Here is a 14,109-nt window from a genome sequence, read left to right as displayed (position 1 = left end):
AAGGGAGTGTCTTTTGGATGAATTTACAAACCGGAACTCCGATAGAGTCGGTGAGATGACCAACCTGCGAGTCACCTGTGATAAACGATAATGAAAAAGAAAAGGTGGTTAGAAAATAAAAGAAGGGGGTTATGGGAGTACTTGTAGGCCCGTCCATATTGTGCCTCCGCCGATGCCCATGGTATTTTAAGTGCATAGTTATGTATGTGCGGTGTAGATTTCACGGGTGTATGAGGCGGACGGTGGAGGCCGAACTGCTAGTCCAGCTCCATAATTGGTCGGTCCTACTGAATGGAGACCGGTGGCTTAATGGCCGACAAGGTATGCGATTTAATAAGACCGATTTGTACTCCGGCTGGAGGGAACGTAGTATGATCCTCAGTCCGGAGGGAGTACGTCTCATGCTCCTCTATAGGGGCGTGTGTCATGTATACCATGTTCACTGTTTTTACCTCAGGGGGAAATTGCTTCTGACCCCCGGTATTTGGTTGGTGAATCTCTTTGTCATCGCTATCACTGGGCGGCCTTTTCCCCTTGTGTTCGGCGTTGAGCTTGCCGGCCTGCTTGAAGACCCAACAACTTCTGTTTGTGTGATTAGCTAGTTATCAGGGTTGCCATGAATCTGGCAGGGCCGATCCAATATCTTGTCTAAATTGGATGGTTCATCTCTGTTTGCCTTGAATGGCTTTTTTCGTTGACCGGGTTTGGGGCCGCTGAATCCGGCGATGACCGCTATGTCGCGCGTTCCTTCATTACCGTTGCGGCGCTTGTGTTTGCTGCGTCGAGGTTTGCCGTTGCCGTTTCGGACTCCAGAAGTGCTCGGATCGTTGGCGTTGTTGCTTCTACGAGTGAGCCAGCTGTCTTCTCCCACGCAAAAGCGGGTCATCAGAGTGGTAAGGGCTGACATGGATTTTGGTTTTTCTTGACCGATGTGGTGGGCGAGCCACTCGTCCCGTACGCTGTGTTTGAAGGCCGCCAGGGCTTCCGCGTCCGAACAGTCGACGATTTGGTTCTTTTTAACTAAGAACCTAGTCCAGAGCTTCCTGGATGATTCCAGGCTGTTGAACTATATGTCTTAAGTCATCGGCTTCTGGTGGACGGACATATGTTCCTTGGAAGTTGTCGTGGAAGGCATCTTCCAAATCCTCCCAGCTGCCAATAGAATTTTTGGGCAGACTGTTTAACCAGTGCCGAACTGGACCTTTGAGTTTTAACGGGAGGTATTTGATGGCATGAAGGTCATCTCCGCGGGCCATGTGGATATGGAGAAGGAAATCCTCAATCCATACCACGGGATCAGTTGTTCCATCATATGATTTGATATTTACGGGTTTAAACCCTTCTAGGAATTTGTGCTCCATTACTTCGTCTGTGAAGCAAAGAGGGTGAGCGACGCCTCTATGTTGGGCCACATTGCGACGTAGCTCCGATGGAGTCAGTCTGCGGTTTTCGGCCCGGGTGTGACTAGGCTTGTCACGTCCAAATAGATAGCCGTTGTCACATGTCGGGGCACGTCTTCGCGATCCGTAGATCGATCTGGTATGTCCTGTTCTATTGTCCAGGTCCTGCCGAAGGTCATATGTATGACCGCGAGCTGTTTTACCTCTGCCTTTATGATGAGGCGGGGCGGGCTGGTGTTCGGCTTGAGTTGCCGCTTTATCCCGACCACGTGGTGGTCGGTCAGCCGCATTGCGCGATGATGGTATGTGCTCCGGCGCCTCGTCGTCGAACTGAGGTAGCAATTTGCGCTTCGAATAGCTTTTGGCTGGGCGCTTAAGGTCATGTTCTTCGGCTGCTAGGACATAAGTCCATCTGTCGTTGAGCAGATCTTGGTCAGCTTGAAGCTGCTTCTTCTTCTTTTCAGGCTCCTTGCAGTGGCTATTAGCCGGCGTTTAAAGCGCTCCTGCTCTAGAGGTTCCTCGGGCATGATGAAATCCTCAGTGCCAAGGCTCGCCTCATCCTCGGAGAGCGGAAGATAATTACTATCCTCCGAGTCTTCGTGCGTGGCCTGTTCATCAAGGCTAACTTGCCCGTCTTCCCATTCGTTTTGTTCGGCAGTTGCCTCCACGGGGCCTTTGTTGTCTTCGGCACCTTCCGGAGTGTTATCTTCTCCTGTGCCGGTGTTGTTGTCTTTGTTGCGGCGTGACTTAGAGCGGCGCCGCTGATGCTGTCGCTTTGATTGTATCTTGGGAGGTTTATCCTCACCTGGATCTTCCTTGTCATCGCCGCTATTCTCTTTTGGTGCATCCACCATGTATACGCCATACGAGGAAGTGGTAGTCGGTAAACGGCGGGTTTTGGGCCTTTTCTTCTCTGGCGTCATCGTCCATACCCTCGATGTCGTCGGAGCCGTAATCGAGCATGTCAGTTAAGTCTTCGACGGTGGCTATGAAGTGGACGGTGGGTGGGAAGCGAAATTCTCCGTCATCAGCCTCCGGCTCGAACCGGATACAATTCGTCTATGAGCCCCCCGCTAAGGATAGTGCTCTTAACGAGTTTAACATGTCGCCCAAAGGTGAGTGTCGGAAGATGTCCGCGGAGCTGAATTCGACGATCGATGACCGGTCAAGCTCGACGTACGTGGACGCACAAGGTTCGGAACCTGCAACCGGAGGCGAGTCCATGGTTCAGGTGACATAGATGTCTCTTGAAGTTAAGTTTGTGTGCGGCTCCAACGCCGCTGAGTCTGCTGCTTCTGTGGCAGGGTTGAACTTCCCATCCTCAGATGGCGCTATCTGCTCCGGATCTAAAGCCGAGGCAGCTACATGTGCTATCTCCTGGGTATGTTCAGATGACAGATTTACGTCGTGTTCATCGTAGTGGCAGGGAGCGGCTGCCGTGGTCTCGAATCCGTTGAAGATCAAGTCTCCATGGATATCCACGACGTAGTTCAAGCTTCCAAATCTGACCCGATGGCCAGGGGCGTAGCTTTCGATCTGCTCCAGATGGCCAAGCGAGTTGGCCCGCAGTGCGAAGCCGCCGAATACGAATATATGTCCGAGGAGGAAGACTTCCCCTTGGACAGCATCGTTGAAGATGGTAGAAGGAGCCATCAATCCTTTTGACAACGGCATAGTGGAACTCTCAATGAAAGCACCAATGTCGGTGTTAAAACCGGCGGATCTCGGGTAGGGGGTCCCGAACTATGCGTCTAGGATCGATGGTAACAGGAGACAGGGGACAGAATGTTTACCCAGGTCCAGGCCCTCTCTGTGGAGGTAATACCCTACTTCCTGCTTGATTGATCTTGATGAATATGAGTATTACAAGAGTTGATCTACCACGAGATCGTAATGGATAAACCCTAAGAGCCTAGCCTGACTATGATTATGAGGATATATGTCTACGGACCTAGCCCTCCGGTTTATATAGACACCGGAGGGATCTAGGGTTACATTAGGTCGGTTACAGAGAAAGGAATCTATACATTTGAACGCCAAGCTTGCCTTCCACGCCAAGGAGAGTCCCATCCGGACACGGGTAGAGTCTTCGGCCTTTGTATCTTCACGTCCCATCAGTTCGGCCCATGTCCCATAGGTCGGACGCCCGAGGACCCCTTAGTCCAGGACTCCCTCACTTGAACCATGTATGGGACATTTCGCCACACACAAGGCATCAGGGCCTGCTGCTATGGCCAACACCTTGGCCATCATTTCTGGTGGATCAAGCAGATGAAAAGCTGAAGCCATGTCTTTGTGAGAAGGTTGCTTGCGGGATTCCTCCTAGATAAAGAAATACCCATGTCTCAAGTTTGCTGATAATGCCAATAATGGATGGTTTACACTTGTCTGCTGCAGAGTGGTGGTCGGTGATCTCTTTTGTGCAGTCCTCTTATGAAGTACGTGATCAAGAGAATATGCCGCTGGAGCTATTGTGGCCACCATTTTCAGGCAACTTCAGAGCAATACAGGTATGGAAGATGGTTACTCACATATTTAAGAAGATTTTGGGGGTTTGTGTAACTACTCACTCTACTCAAGGGTTGACTGAACGGTGGCATGCATACCAATTCAGTTTTTATGGTGCCGCTCATGTCATCTTGTAGAGTGGCACAATGTGCTTCTTGCTCATGGAGTAGTACTCCGCACAATGCATAAAAGGGTCCTACAGATTGTGGCACAATTAAGGGACCTCGTACCTACAATTATGCTCAAGAACAACGATTCAAAAAAATTCAGTTGTAGAGCCCATAAGTACAACTACAACAGAGAAGTATTGTTCAGGTCATTCAGTTATATATCCAAGCAGTGTTCATGAAAGGAGAGTGCAGTATACTGAAGTACATAGCAAGAAAATCACTAGCAACATTTTCCTAGGTGTTGGCATTCACTTGGTGGGAAACATGTTTATTCTAATTCGACTTAATCCATTTTTCACCCAATCAGGGGAGCATGTGCGGTTGCTGCAAACCCAACCTCCATGGCCAACCAATTTTGCTACAGAGTTCAGGAGAAACTTGAGAACGAATTCTGAATTTCCGCACATCACTGGTGTTCTTTCGGAGTTGACTCGGGTTTGGGTTGCTACTCAGGATATCAGTACATCTAGCTTTGGGATCCATCTGGTGGGAACTTTATTGATTATGATTGAGCTAGAGCAGTGCACTGAGACGATTTCTTATATGATAAAACATGGGCTGCATCCTTTATGCATGAGTGCTACTAGCAGGGCATTGTTGGTGTTACAGCTTGAGAGGACATTATTTCCACGTACAGATTTTCTTGTTGGAAACCTTGCAGCCTATTCAAATTCCTGTGCAGTCAATGCCCCTAGAGATTACAGTCATCAACATCCCTTTCTTCAGACTATGAAAGAATTTGGAGAATGCTTAGCTATAGTGGAGAACAATGGTTCGAGTAATTTAGTGAAAGAGCTCAAATATGATACATCAGTATGGCGCCCAGAGGATTGCAAGTGTGTGATTTTGATGCCGCTCAGCTATGAAGAAGCACCGACTTCGATGGTAACTCAACCTGTGAACAGTCGTATCAATGGGTTTGCAAGTTCTTGTTTGAGGGTATCTCCAGTTCATGAATTCAATTATATGATGTCCAATGCGACAACTGTCGGATGGGCCGTGGGTTTGGTGCTTTTCTCTTGGGCAAGTTACCCTACGTATCCTTTTGTTTACCATCAGTCCAACCAAAACACCCATGGCCATCCCCTGTTGCAGCCATGTTCACTCAGCGGCTCTTATTTCCCATGACAACCATTACTGGATTTGTGCCTATTCTTAAGATTTATGTAAGGCTCTTCGAAGTTGGGCTTGCTCAATGGCTTGGCAGTAAATCAGGTAGTGCACGTCACCTTGAGAAGTCTTGGGATCCTGGCTCCAGTAACAAGACATTGTCAGTTCAGATTTCTCACCCATGGGAATATATTACTCACTGTCAAATAATGTTTCAAGATGACCAACATGTGGTGGATGCCATGCAGTTCTCTTCTGGCTGCCCACAAGAACATTTTCATGGAGGAAATAGTCCTGGTTTTGTGAAGATAATCAGCAGGGGAGCACCGGCCATGAGTGGTATGACATTCTCTACAGGCTACAATCAATATCATTTTCAAGAAGGGAGGGGTGTCATCACCGTCGCCGCCGTCTTCGCGCAAGGCTCTGTCAACCATGAGCACTACCTCGGCTTCGACCACAGCAGTGTTGACAAGGGCTACGTCCTCGACGCCTTCTTTGGTGGAGCTTCCATCAGCCACAACTACCGCTCCTACTTCGTTGAAGTCCACTCCTGTTTCGACCGCCATTGTGACTACGTCTAGGTCAAGCAACATCACCTGCAATGGGATCCGAGGGGGTTTTCGGTGGCGTCGGCTTGGGGTCAAGCCGAATTTCAAGAAGGGAGGGATGTCAGGAGCCCCTCCTGATGGGTATGTGGGCCTGCCCCTGGACCGGTACATGGGCCGGGCCCATCAGACTACCGAAGTTGAAGAGTACAAGTACCAACAAGTGGAGGAAGCTCTAGTCATCCGGTGGATCAACGAACCGGCGGCGGCTACCTCTCTCCCCTATCTCCTTCCTTTCCCTTTCCTCCAGTTCATGTGTTCTTCCTCCATTAGTGTAACCATTCCTCGGTAATCACCATCATGTACTAAACCTTGTGTTGGAGTGAGATTAATCTAAAGGGAGATCGCTACTCTTACACGTGAACATTCACAATTTTTTCAGAATTGTTTGAAACATTTACAATTAATGTTTTGAAGTTGGAGCATGGGGAACACCCCAAGGATGGATGTGAGCACATGATATTTTCCCATAAGTGATAACCGAGTGGTGTGTCTCTATTTTTTTAGAAGTTGCCAGCGCCCGTGAAATGGAACCAGCGGCAGCAAGAATGAAAAAGGAAAGCTGGTAATGGAGGCCCAATAGTCAGTGGCCGTAACTCGAAATGTTCCCGATCCCATCGCCGATAAGAATACCCGTACCGAGGACGTGACCACCACGGCCACCACCTGCAAAGCAACCACCCGCCCGCCGACGATTCGATCCCCCTCCCCGGTTCACCCCAACCGCTCCGCCGCCGTCGCCGCCGCCGGAGAGGGGGAGGAAGGGCCGGAGGGGAGGGGCTGCCCGTCGACGAGATGAAGGAGGTGGTGCTCCACGTGTACGACGTGACCAACAGCGACTCCGAAAAGACCAACAACACCATCCTCCAGATCAACCGCATCTTCAAGGACCGCATCGGCCTCGGCGGCATCTTCCACAGCGCCGTCCAGGTCCTCCACCCTGCGCCTCCCGCTCTCCCGGATCCCGGCGACGCATTCTGCCTGCGTGCTTACCCCCACCTCCTCCAGATCCCCAATTCTCATTTCCCGATGTGTCGCGTGCAGGTCTATGGCGAGGAGGAGTGGTCGTTCGGGTTCTGCGAGAACGGCAGCGGGGTGTTCAGCTGCCCCGTGAGCAAGAACCCCATGTACACATACCGCGAGCGCATCGTCCTCGGGGAGACGGAGTGCACCATAGCCACCGTGAACAGGATCCTGCGCGAGCTCAGCCGCGACTGGCCAGGGCACTCCTACGACCTCCTTTCCAGGAACTGCAACCACTTCTGCGACGTGCTCTGCGACAGGCTCGGCGTCCCCAAGCTTCCAGGTAAAGAATCGGAGGAGTTTTTTCTTTTGTTGCGAAATCGGAGGAGATTAGGAGCTTTGTTCTTCTGATTAGCCACTGTGGTAGTCAGTACCGATAGGTGGATTCCAAATGTATATCTGACCCTGAAAGGATACCAAATCTCTGGTGGTAAAAGTAATTCACAACTTTGTTGATGCCACCGTACCGATAGGAGGATTCCAGTTTAGTTAATGAGATTGGATTGACTAGGAAAATAAACTGAAGTTGAATTGGATGCTGTTGTGACGCCGAGCCTTTCACAGAGAGTTTGGGGATAGTTTTCAGCCGGCAGATAGTAGTTAGAATGTCTGTTGATGCATTTCACCTTGTATCTTTCAACTACGTTGCTGGTTAATCGCAACCGTGAAACGGGAACCAGTAGCAACAAGAAAGAAAAGGAAAGCTGGTAATAGGGGCCCAATTGTCAGTGACCGTAACTCGAAATGTTTCCGTTCCCACCACTATATTGTGTAGCTAATTTCTGTGGTGAAAGCCAAGGACATTTGCATATTGCTACTCAGCTATATAGGATCGGTCATGTTGAAGTGTTGAACTTGAACTTCAGTAGCGTAGTAGACTTGTTTGAGAGCCGATGATCGGTGGTGCACATTAAGCGGAAGGGATTGTGTTATCTAGAAGGTGTTAAATGTCTTGGGAGGAGAGTGGATGTGGCTGGAAAGAGTGGTGCGGGCTATAAGGACTATTTAGCTAATATTGCTTTCACTTGAAGGTGTCAATTGCCTTACAAGTAGAGGAGATTCACCTCAACATGATAGGACCGGTGCCCATGGCCTTTTAAGACCATGAGGAGCTATCTATCTTCCGCTGGAACTCTATATTTGTACAACTTGCAAGGCTCAGTTTACGTTGCTGAACTGTGCTGCCTGAAACTTGTTTTGTGATCTGATCAGGAATGGTAAGAAAAACAGGAAAAAAAACTAGTTAACCAAATACTACCTCCGTCCCATATTAATTGACGCTCAAAAGGATGTATCTAGACGTATTTCAGTGCTAGATACATCCGTTTGAGCGTCAATTAGTATGGGATGGAGGGAGTAATAAATAGTCAAAAACTGGTTGGGCAAATGGGGTTATTGTAATCCACTACGCCTTACGTGGTCTAAGTGTCTAGGTTTTATGAATTCTGGAGCCTGGGAGCCCTGAGTTTTTCACCATTTAGGGTTATTAGCAGTCTAGCAGCCCATTTCCGTTTACTAGGGCCACGTGAAGTCAATTATGCTATGTTCGATTGGTTTTAGTGCGCTCGACTTGGAACATTATTTTTGTTAGTACTATTATAGTATGGAAATTGGGATGTCGGAAGATAAACTGCTGTTCCCTCACACCTGAAGCTCCTCACACCTGAAGCTTACTATTATAAGATGATTAACGTATAAAAAGTCTTTAGGATAAGATTTCTAATGTATGAAAACTACATAGCGTAGGACTTGATGAGTTAACTTCGGTAAGCTAACTTGGATTATTGCATGAATTTTAAGCTATATGCCACTAGACGCCTTGAGTGATGGAGATATCACTTTCCCGATTGTTATCTGTCTTGCTAGCATGTAGTATTCCCATTCAGATTTGAAATGACTTAACAATCGATTTATTTTTATTTGGCTGACCTTGTATATTGAACCTTGCAGGCTGGGTTAATCGTTTTGCCAATGCCGGCGATACAGCTGTGGTGGTTGCTGAGAATACAGCAGTTAAGGTGTGTATTTAATCTGTTCGTATGTGCGCCAGTCCTTTTGTCTTCTGATAACAAAACTGTTGTATTCGTGGACTACTTCCATGCGCGATTATTTGCTGTGTTACACTATCCTAACTGTTATGAGTTTAGTTCGTTCTGCGTTGCATAGATATTTCATAACAGTATCTCAGCAGTACATCATTATTACAATCTGCAAGTTAAGGGGCATATCGACAGAGATACCAGATTTAGGCCCTGCCCTCATTTTCAAATATGGTATTTCAAAGCAATTTATTTTTGTGATAGATGTGACAAATTGGCATCGCAATTGATTCATACCAGCCAATATCTTGGCATATAAGCAATTATGGTTTTCTTAATCCTTGACCTCATCATTAAATCAAGGATCATTGTATTACCTCCTACCTTTTTTTGTGTGACTGCATGGCATGCAAAATTAGGGTTGGTTTAGTGATAGCGAGTCGTCTATTTCCGCAGAATTTTAAACATTACTAGCATGATGCCCGTGCGTTGCCAAGGAGCCATTGGCTTAGGAGGTGGTCAAATAACGTTAGTGTCCTTGTGTCCATTGCACAATTTACGATTAGTAAAGATAGCAAAAATACGGTGAGGGGCATGCAATGTCAGAGAATTTCAAATGACCATAGTAGGTTGGGAAGAGGAACTAAAACCAAGATCGATTTTGAGTTGAAGTCACAATTTTGTGTTTGTTATTTGTGCCTTCTACAAAAAAGTTGGTCTCACATGAAAGTAGTGTGTTTATTTATTTATGATAGATCCCACATGTGAGTAAAGTATATTTGTTTATATCTCTTTTGGAAGATTGCTTGTTCCACATGTGGGGATGCTCGTATTTGTTTATTTGGAAAGGATGTTGGACCCACATGTGAACTCACCACCAACTCCAATCTTTATAAGTAGGAAATATTGTCTCGGTAAATTGAACATGCTGCACTGCATGTGATCGAGTGTTAGGGCCTGTTTGGTTCCCAGCCTAAGTTTGCCACACCTAACCTTAGTCATGCCACAACATCTTAGGCATGTGTTTGGTTCATTGCCACACTTTTCTAGTTATATGGTCCACATGTCATAGGCTCAATTTTTTTGCCAAATCTTGCCACACTTGTGGTGGTCATTTTGTTAGCCACACTTTTTGTGGCAGCCACACTTAGTGCCGGCAAGTCCTGAATGTCTGAACCATGCTGCCACCATATGAATGCACGGAATTCGCGGCCATGTTGCATAATTGTTTGTTTGACTTTGTACCCGTTGTTTTCTAATATTAATGTGATGGTACAAATAGATGTCAAAACTTCAGAAAAATGCATACTACAAGCAAGGGAAAATCAGTTTTTACCTAATCAGTTAAGATTTTGCCAAAAAAACTAATTAGTTTGGCCTTAGCATGCTTTCTGTTTTAGTCTCTGTTCATGCCATGTCCATCTTGGGTACTTGACTAATCTGAATGTATGTTTATTTGCTTTTTAATATTATAATTGGTGTTCTTCAATTGAAGACAGTTAGTTTTAAAAGTAATGTTGCAATTCTCTGTTCTATTTGGTTGTCTCGCTCTTTGTTTCCCTGATTTTGGGCACTTTCTTTGTTCATATTTTCTTCATCAAGATGCTATATGCTCGCTAAATACCCTATGTGTTTATTAGTTTTTGTATTTCGTGCCTTTGGATTGAAGCTTTGAAATAACGTTTACGTGTACTGTTATGGGTTCATTGTTATTCACTTATTCCATAATTTTCCCATTATCTTGCTTATACATATTGTATTGATTATTCTCCTTGACATGCTTTCTCTTGTTGCAACTTTATGTTTTGCAGTTCAGGCAGGCTAAAACAGAAATTGTCAATGCTAGTAGAGTAGCATATAGATTTATGGCAGGCCTGACTTCGAAAAACCAGGCTTCACAAGAGTCTCCTGGTGAACAAAATAGAGGCAGCCCTACTTTCCAAGGAACATGGTTCAAGAATGTTGTTTCAGCTGGCGCGAAGCCATCTACAAGCGGGTCAACTCCCTCACAAGAAGCTGATGATGCACCTCCCTTGCAGCGCCAACAATCAGCAGAGCAACCAATAAGGTTGTAGTCGCTGTCACAGCAGGCCTACCGACCGTTGTATTGAAATCTGTAGTGTAACAGTAGCAAACATTTGTTCAAACTTGTTTATTCATACATGAATCTATGTGTCTCTGCATTGCAACTGAAAGCATCAAATGTGAAACATACTCTTCTAGCTTGACAGGCTCACTAACCAGGCTGATAACTTCCGGAAGGTGCCCAAGAAAACATTTGCCTTCCATTTAACCTAGATGCGCTACTCATTAGTGACCATAGCTAAGGGAGTATGGGTGGCGCTGACGATTTGGTTGTTTAAATTAAACTGCCAAAACGTCCTATATTAAGGTCTTCTGGGATGTGGCTTTTAAATGCTTCAAGATCCTTGGAAGGCAGTCTTCTGGTACAACTATTGGAATTGGTTTGTTCGTAGATACACAGGATATACAGGCGGGTACACAGATTCAGATCCAAGCATCAACAGCAGATTCCCCTCTTCAGGCCAAAGCGCTTGCGCTACTTCTTCCGGCCAAAATCACTGTTTTGACTTTTTTTGTTGCCAAAATCACAATTTAATCCCCTTAAAAAAACTGATTTGAACCTTTCATGTTGACGTCATTCACCATGGCGTTTGAGTTGCATGGAAGACGCCATGGTCCATGGCATTTACCTCAGCAGGACATGGCGTCTCTGGTGTGAGACGAATTGCCACAGACCACGGCGTCTCTTTCCTCACCGAGTGTTTGCCTCTCGCCGAGGCAGCTGCGGGCAGAAGAGTGGATACCCATCTCCGACGAGCTGCTGCCTTCCATCTTTCACATATTCAGAAGCTCAATGGCATATAGCTGATAATGTGTGGTCATCAGCAGAAGTACCTTTCTATACTCAGCTCAAATGCTCCTGGTGTGAACAGTAAAAAAACTTGTTTTTGGAGCTCAAACCTGTTTTTGGATGTAATTCTTCAGCTCATAGGCATACTCCTTGACTCCTCGTCCTTGTCATAGAAGGCATAAAAGGCAAGTCCCAGGAGTGTAGCCTATCTCTTGAAGAGATTTACCACACGTGTGTTTTCTATCTGTTTTTCCTTTTCAAGCACATGATTATTTTACCTTTTTATTTGTTTTACATTCAAAAAAGAAATGTAAAAAACATTGCAATAATTACTAATGCACAATTACTTTGTACTTTAAATCTTCATTGGATTTTTATTATTGAATCCCTCGAAGAGGTAAACGTGAATTGTTTTTATATATTGGTGGATTTACAAATATAGAAATGTAAGAAAAAAATTACGTATGTTCATTCAGGTCCACAAGCAAGCAGAAATGGGTGTGTATCTTCATTAAGTTTGTCTTTAAAATACCCCCCAAAAAACATTGTCTTTAAAATACACCATTATTAAAAATGCTGACATTAAAATACAACATTGTCTCTAAAAAACATTGTATCTTCATTAAGTGTGTACCTTTCTATATTTTGAATTTTAACATGTATTAAAAGTATTTTTTATTTACAATAATAATCTAGAAATATGTTAACTAAATGTTCAACGCGTTTTGAAAATGTAAGAATAATTTTACAAAATAATTTTATTAATACATGGTGAATTTTCTAAAAAGACATAGAACATTTTTTTAAATGCATGAAGAATATTTTTTATAATACATAGATTTGTTTCTAAAATAGCGCTGAACATTTTTCCAAATGAATGATGACATTCTTGAAAATACTTCATAATCATTTTTTTAAATGCACTATTTTAAAAAAAGTTTCATGGAAAATTTATTTGTTCTTGCGTTTATTTTGTCAATGAGGGAACAATCAAAATCAAAAAATGAAATGGGAAACAAACATGAACTTGGAAATAGATATAAATCAAAGCGATAGGGAACATACATCAGGAAAATCGCTTGAAGAGGTATGATACATTACTGGGGCGGCCAAACTGTGCATGTTGTAGGAGAGTTCGAGCGATGCATAGCAAGGCACAAGCTATATCTCACCTATAGCAAGACATAAACTTCTCATGCCTAAAGCATTTTCCGGTGGCAATGGTACTGGGTCGGCCCATTGATACGTCTCCAATGTATCTATAATTTTTGATTGTTCCATGCTATTATATTATCTATCTTGGATATTTTATATGCATTTATATGCTATTTTATATGATTTTTGGGACTAAGCTATTAACCTAGAGCCCAGTGCCGGTTTCTGTTTTTTCCTTGTTTTTGAGTTTCGCAAAAAAGAATATCAAACGGAGTCCAATTGACCTAAAAATTTACGGAGATTATTTTTGGAAAATATAAAAAATACTATAACGAAAAGATACCGGAGAAGAGTCCTGAGGCCACTACAAGGGTGGAGGGCGCCCCCCTAGGATGCGCCCCCTACCTTGTGGCTGCCTCATGGGTCCTCCTGACTTGTTCCCGATGCCAACACCTCTTATATATCCCCAAACCTCCAGAATAGAATCTAGATCGGGAGTTCCGCCGCCGCAAGCCTCTGTAGCCACCAAAAACCAATCGAGACCCTATTCCGGCACCCTGCCGGAGGGGGAATCATCACCGGTGGCCATATCCATCATCCCGGCGCACTCTATGACAAAGAGGGAGTAGTTCACCCTCTGGGCTGAGGGTATGTACCAGTAGCTATGTGTTTGATCTCTCTCTCTCTCTCTCTCTCTCTCTCTCTCTCTCTCTCTTGTGTTCTTGATTTGGCACGATCTTGATGTACCGTGAGCTTTGATATTAAGGTTGGATCTTATGATGTTTCTCCCCCTCTACCTTCTTGTAATGGATTGAGTTTCCCCTTTGAAGTTATCTTATTGGATTGAGTCTTTAAGGATTTGAGAACACTTGACGTATGTCTTTGCATGTGCTCATCTATGGTGACAATGGGATATTCACGTGATCTACTTGATGTACGTTTTGGTGATCAATTTGCGGGTTCTGTGACCTTGTGAACTTATGCATAGGGGTTGTCACACCGTTTTCGTCTTGACTTTGTGGTAGAAACTTTGGGGGCACTCTTTGAAGTTCTTTGTGTTGGTTTGAATAGATAAATGTGAGATTGTATGATGACATTGGAGTATCTAGGTCACATTAGGGTTTTGGTTGATGTGTGTCTTAAGGTGTTATTTTAGTACGAACTCTATGGCTGTTTGTGAATAGCCCAATAGATCGATCAGAAAGAATAACTTTGAGGTGG

At 44.9% G+C, this 14,109-nt stretch overlaps 1 protein-coding gene across 1 annotated transcript; it reads left to right on the top strand.

Annotated features, from left to right (window-relative positions):
• The first annotated feature begins 6,424 nt into the window (after positions 1 to 6,424).
• Positions 6,425 to 11,086, top strand: LOC119272121 (deubiquitinase DESI2-like). Its single transcript, XM_037553697.1, has 4 exons — positions 6,425 to 6,726; positions 6,841 to 7,102; positions 8,770 to 8,837; positions 10,670 to 11,086. The coding sequence occupies exons 1-4, from the start codon at positions 6,592 to 6,594 to the stop codon at positions 10,931 to 10,933; spliced, it is 729 nt and encodes a 242-aa protein (XP_037409594.1). The 5' UTR covers positions 6,425 to 6,591; the 3' UTR covers positions 10,934 to 11,086.
• Positions 11,087 to 14,109: the final 3,023 nt, after the last annotated feature.

The sequence above is a fragment of the Triticum dicoccoides genome, chromosome 1A (genome assembly GCF_002162155.2).
Source record: "Triticum dicoccoides isolate Atlit2015 ecotype Zavitan chromosome 1A, WEW_v2.0, whole genome shotgun sequence".
Classification (NCBI taxonomy): Eukaryota; Viridiplantae; Streptophyta; class Magnoliopsida; order Poales; family Poaceae; genus Triticum; species Triticum dicoccoides.
Note: the sequence above shows the minus strand (reverse complement) of the source record. Positions and strands in the feature narration are given on the sequence as shown.

Excerpts from the sequence above, each read along its gene's own strand:
- LOC119272121 (XM_037553697.1), top strand. The coding sequence starts at position 6,592 with ATGAAGGAGGTGGTGCTCCACGTGTACGACGTGACCAACAGCGACTCC. Across the intron at positions 7,103-8,769 it reads CGGCGTCCCCAAGCTTCCAG|GCTGGGTTAATCGTTTTGCC; the intron begins GTAAAGAATCGG and ends TGAACCTTGCAG. Across the intron at positions 8,838-10,669 it reads CTGAGAATACAGCAGTTAAG|TTCAGGCAGGCTAAAACAGA; the intron begins GTGTGTATTTAA and ends TATGTTTTGCAG.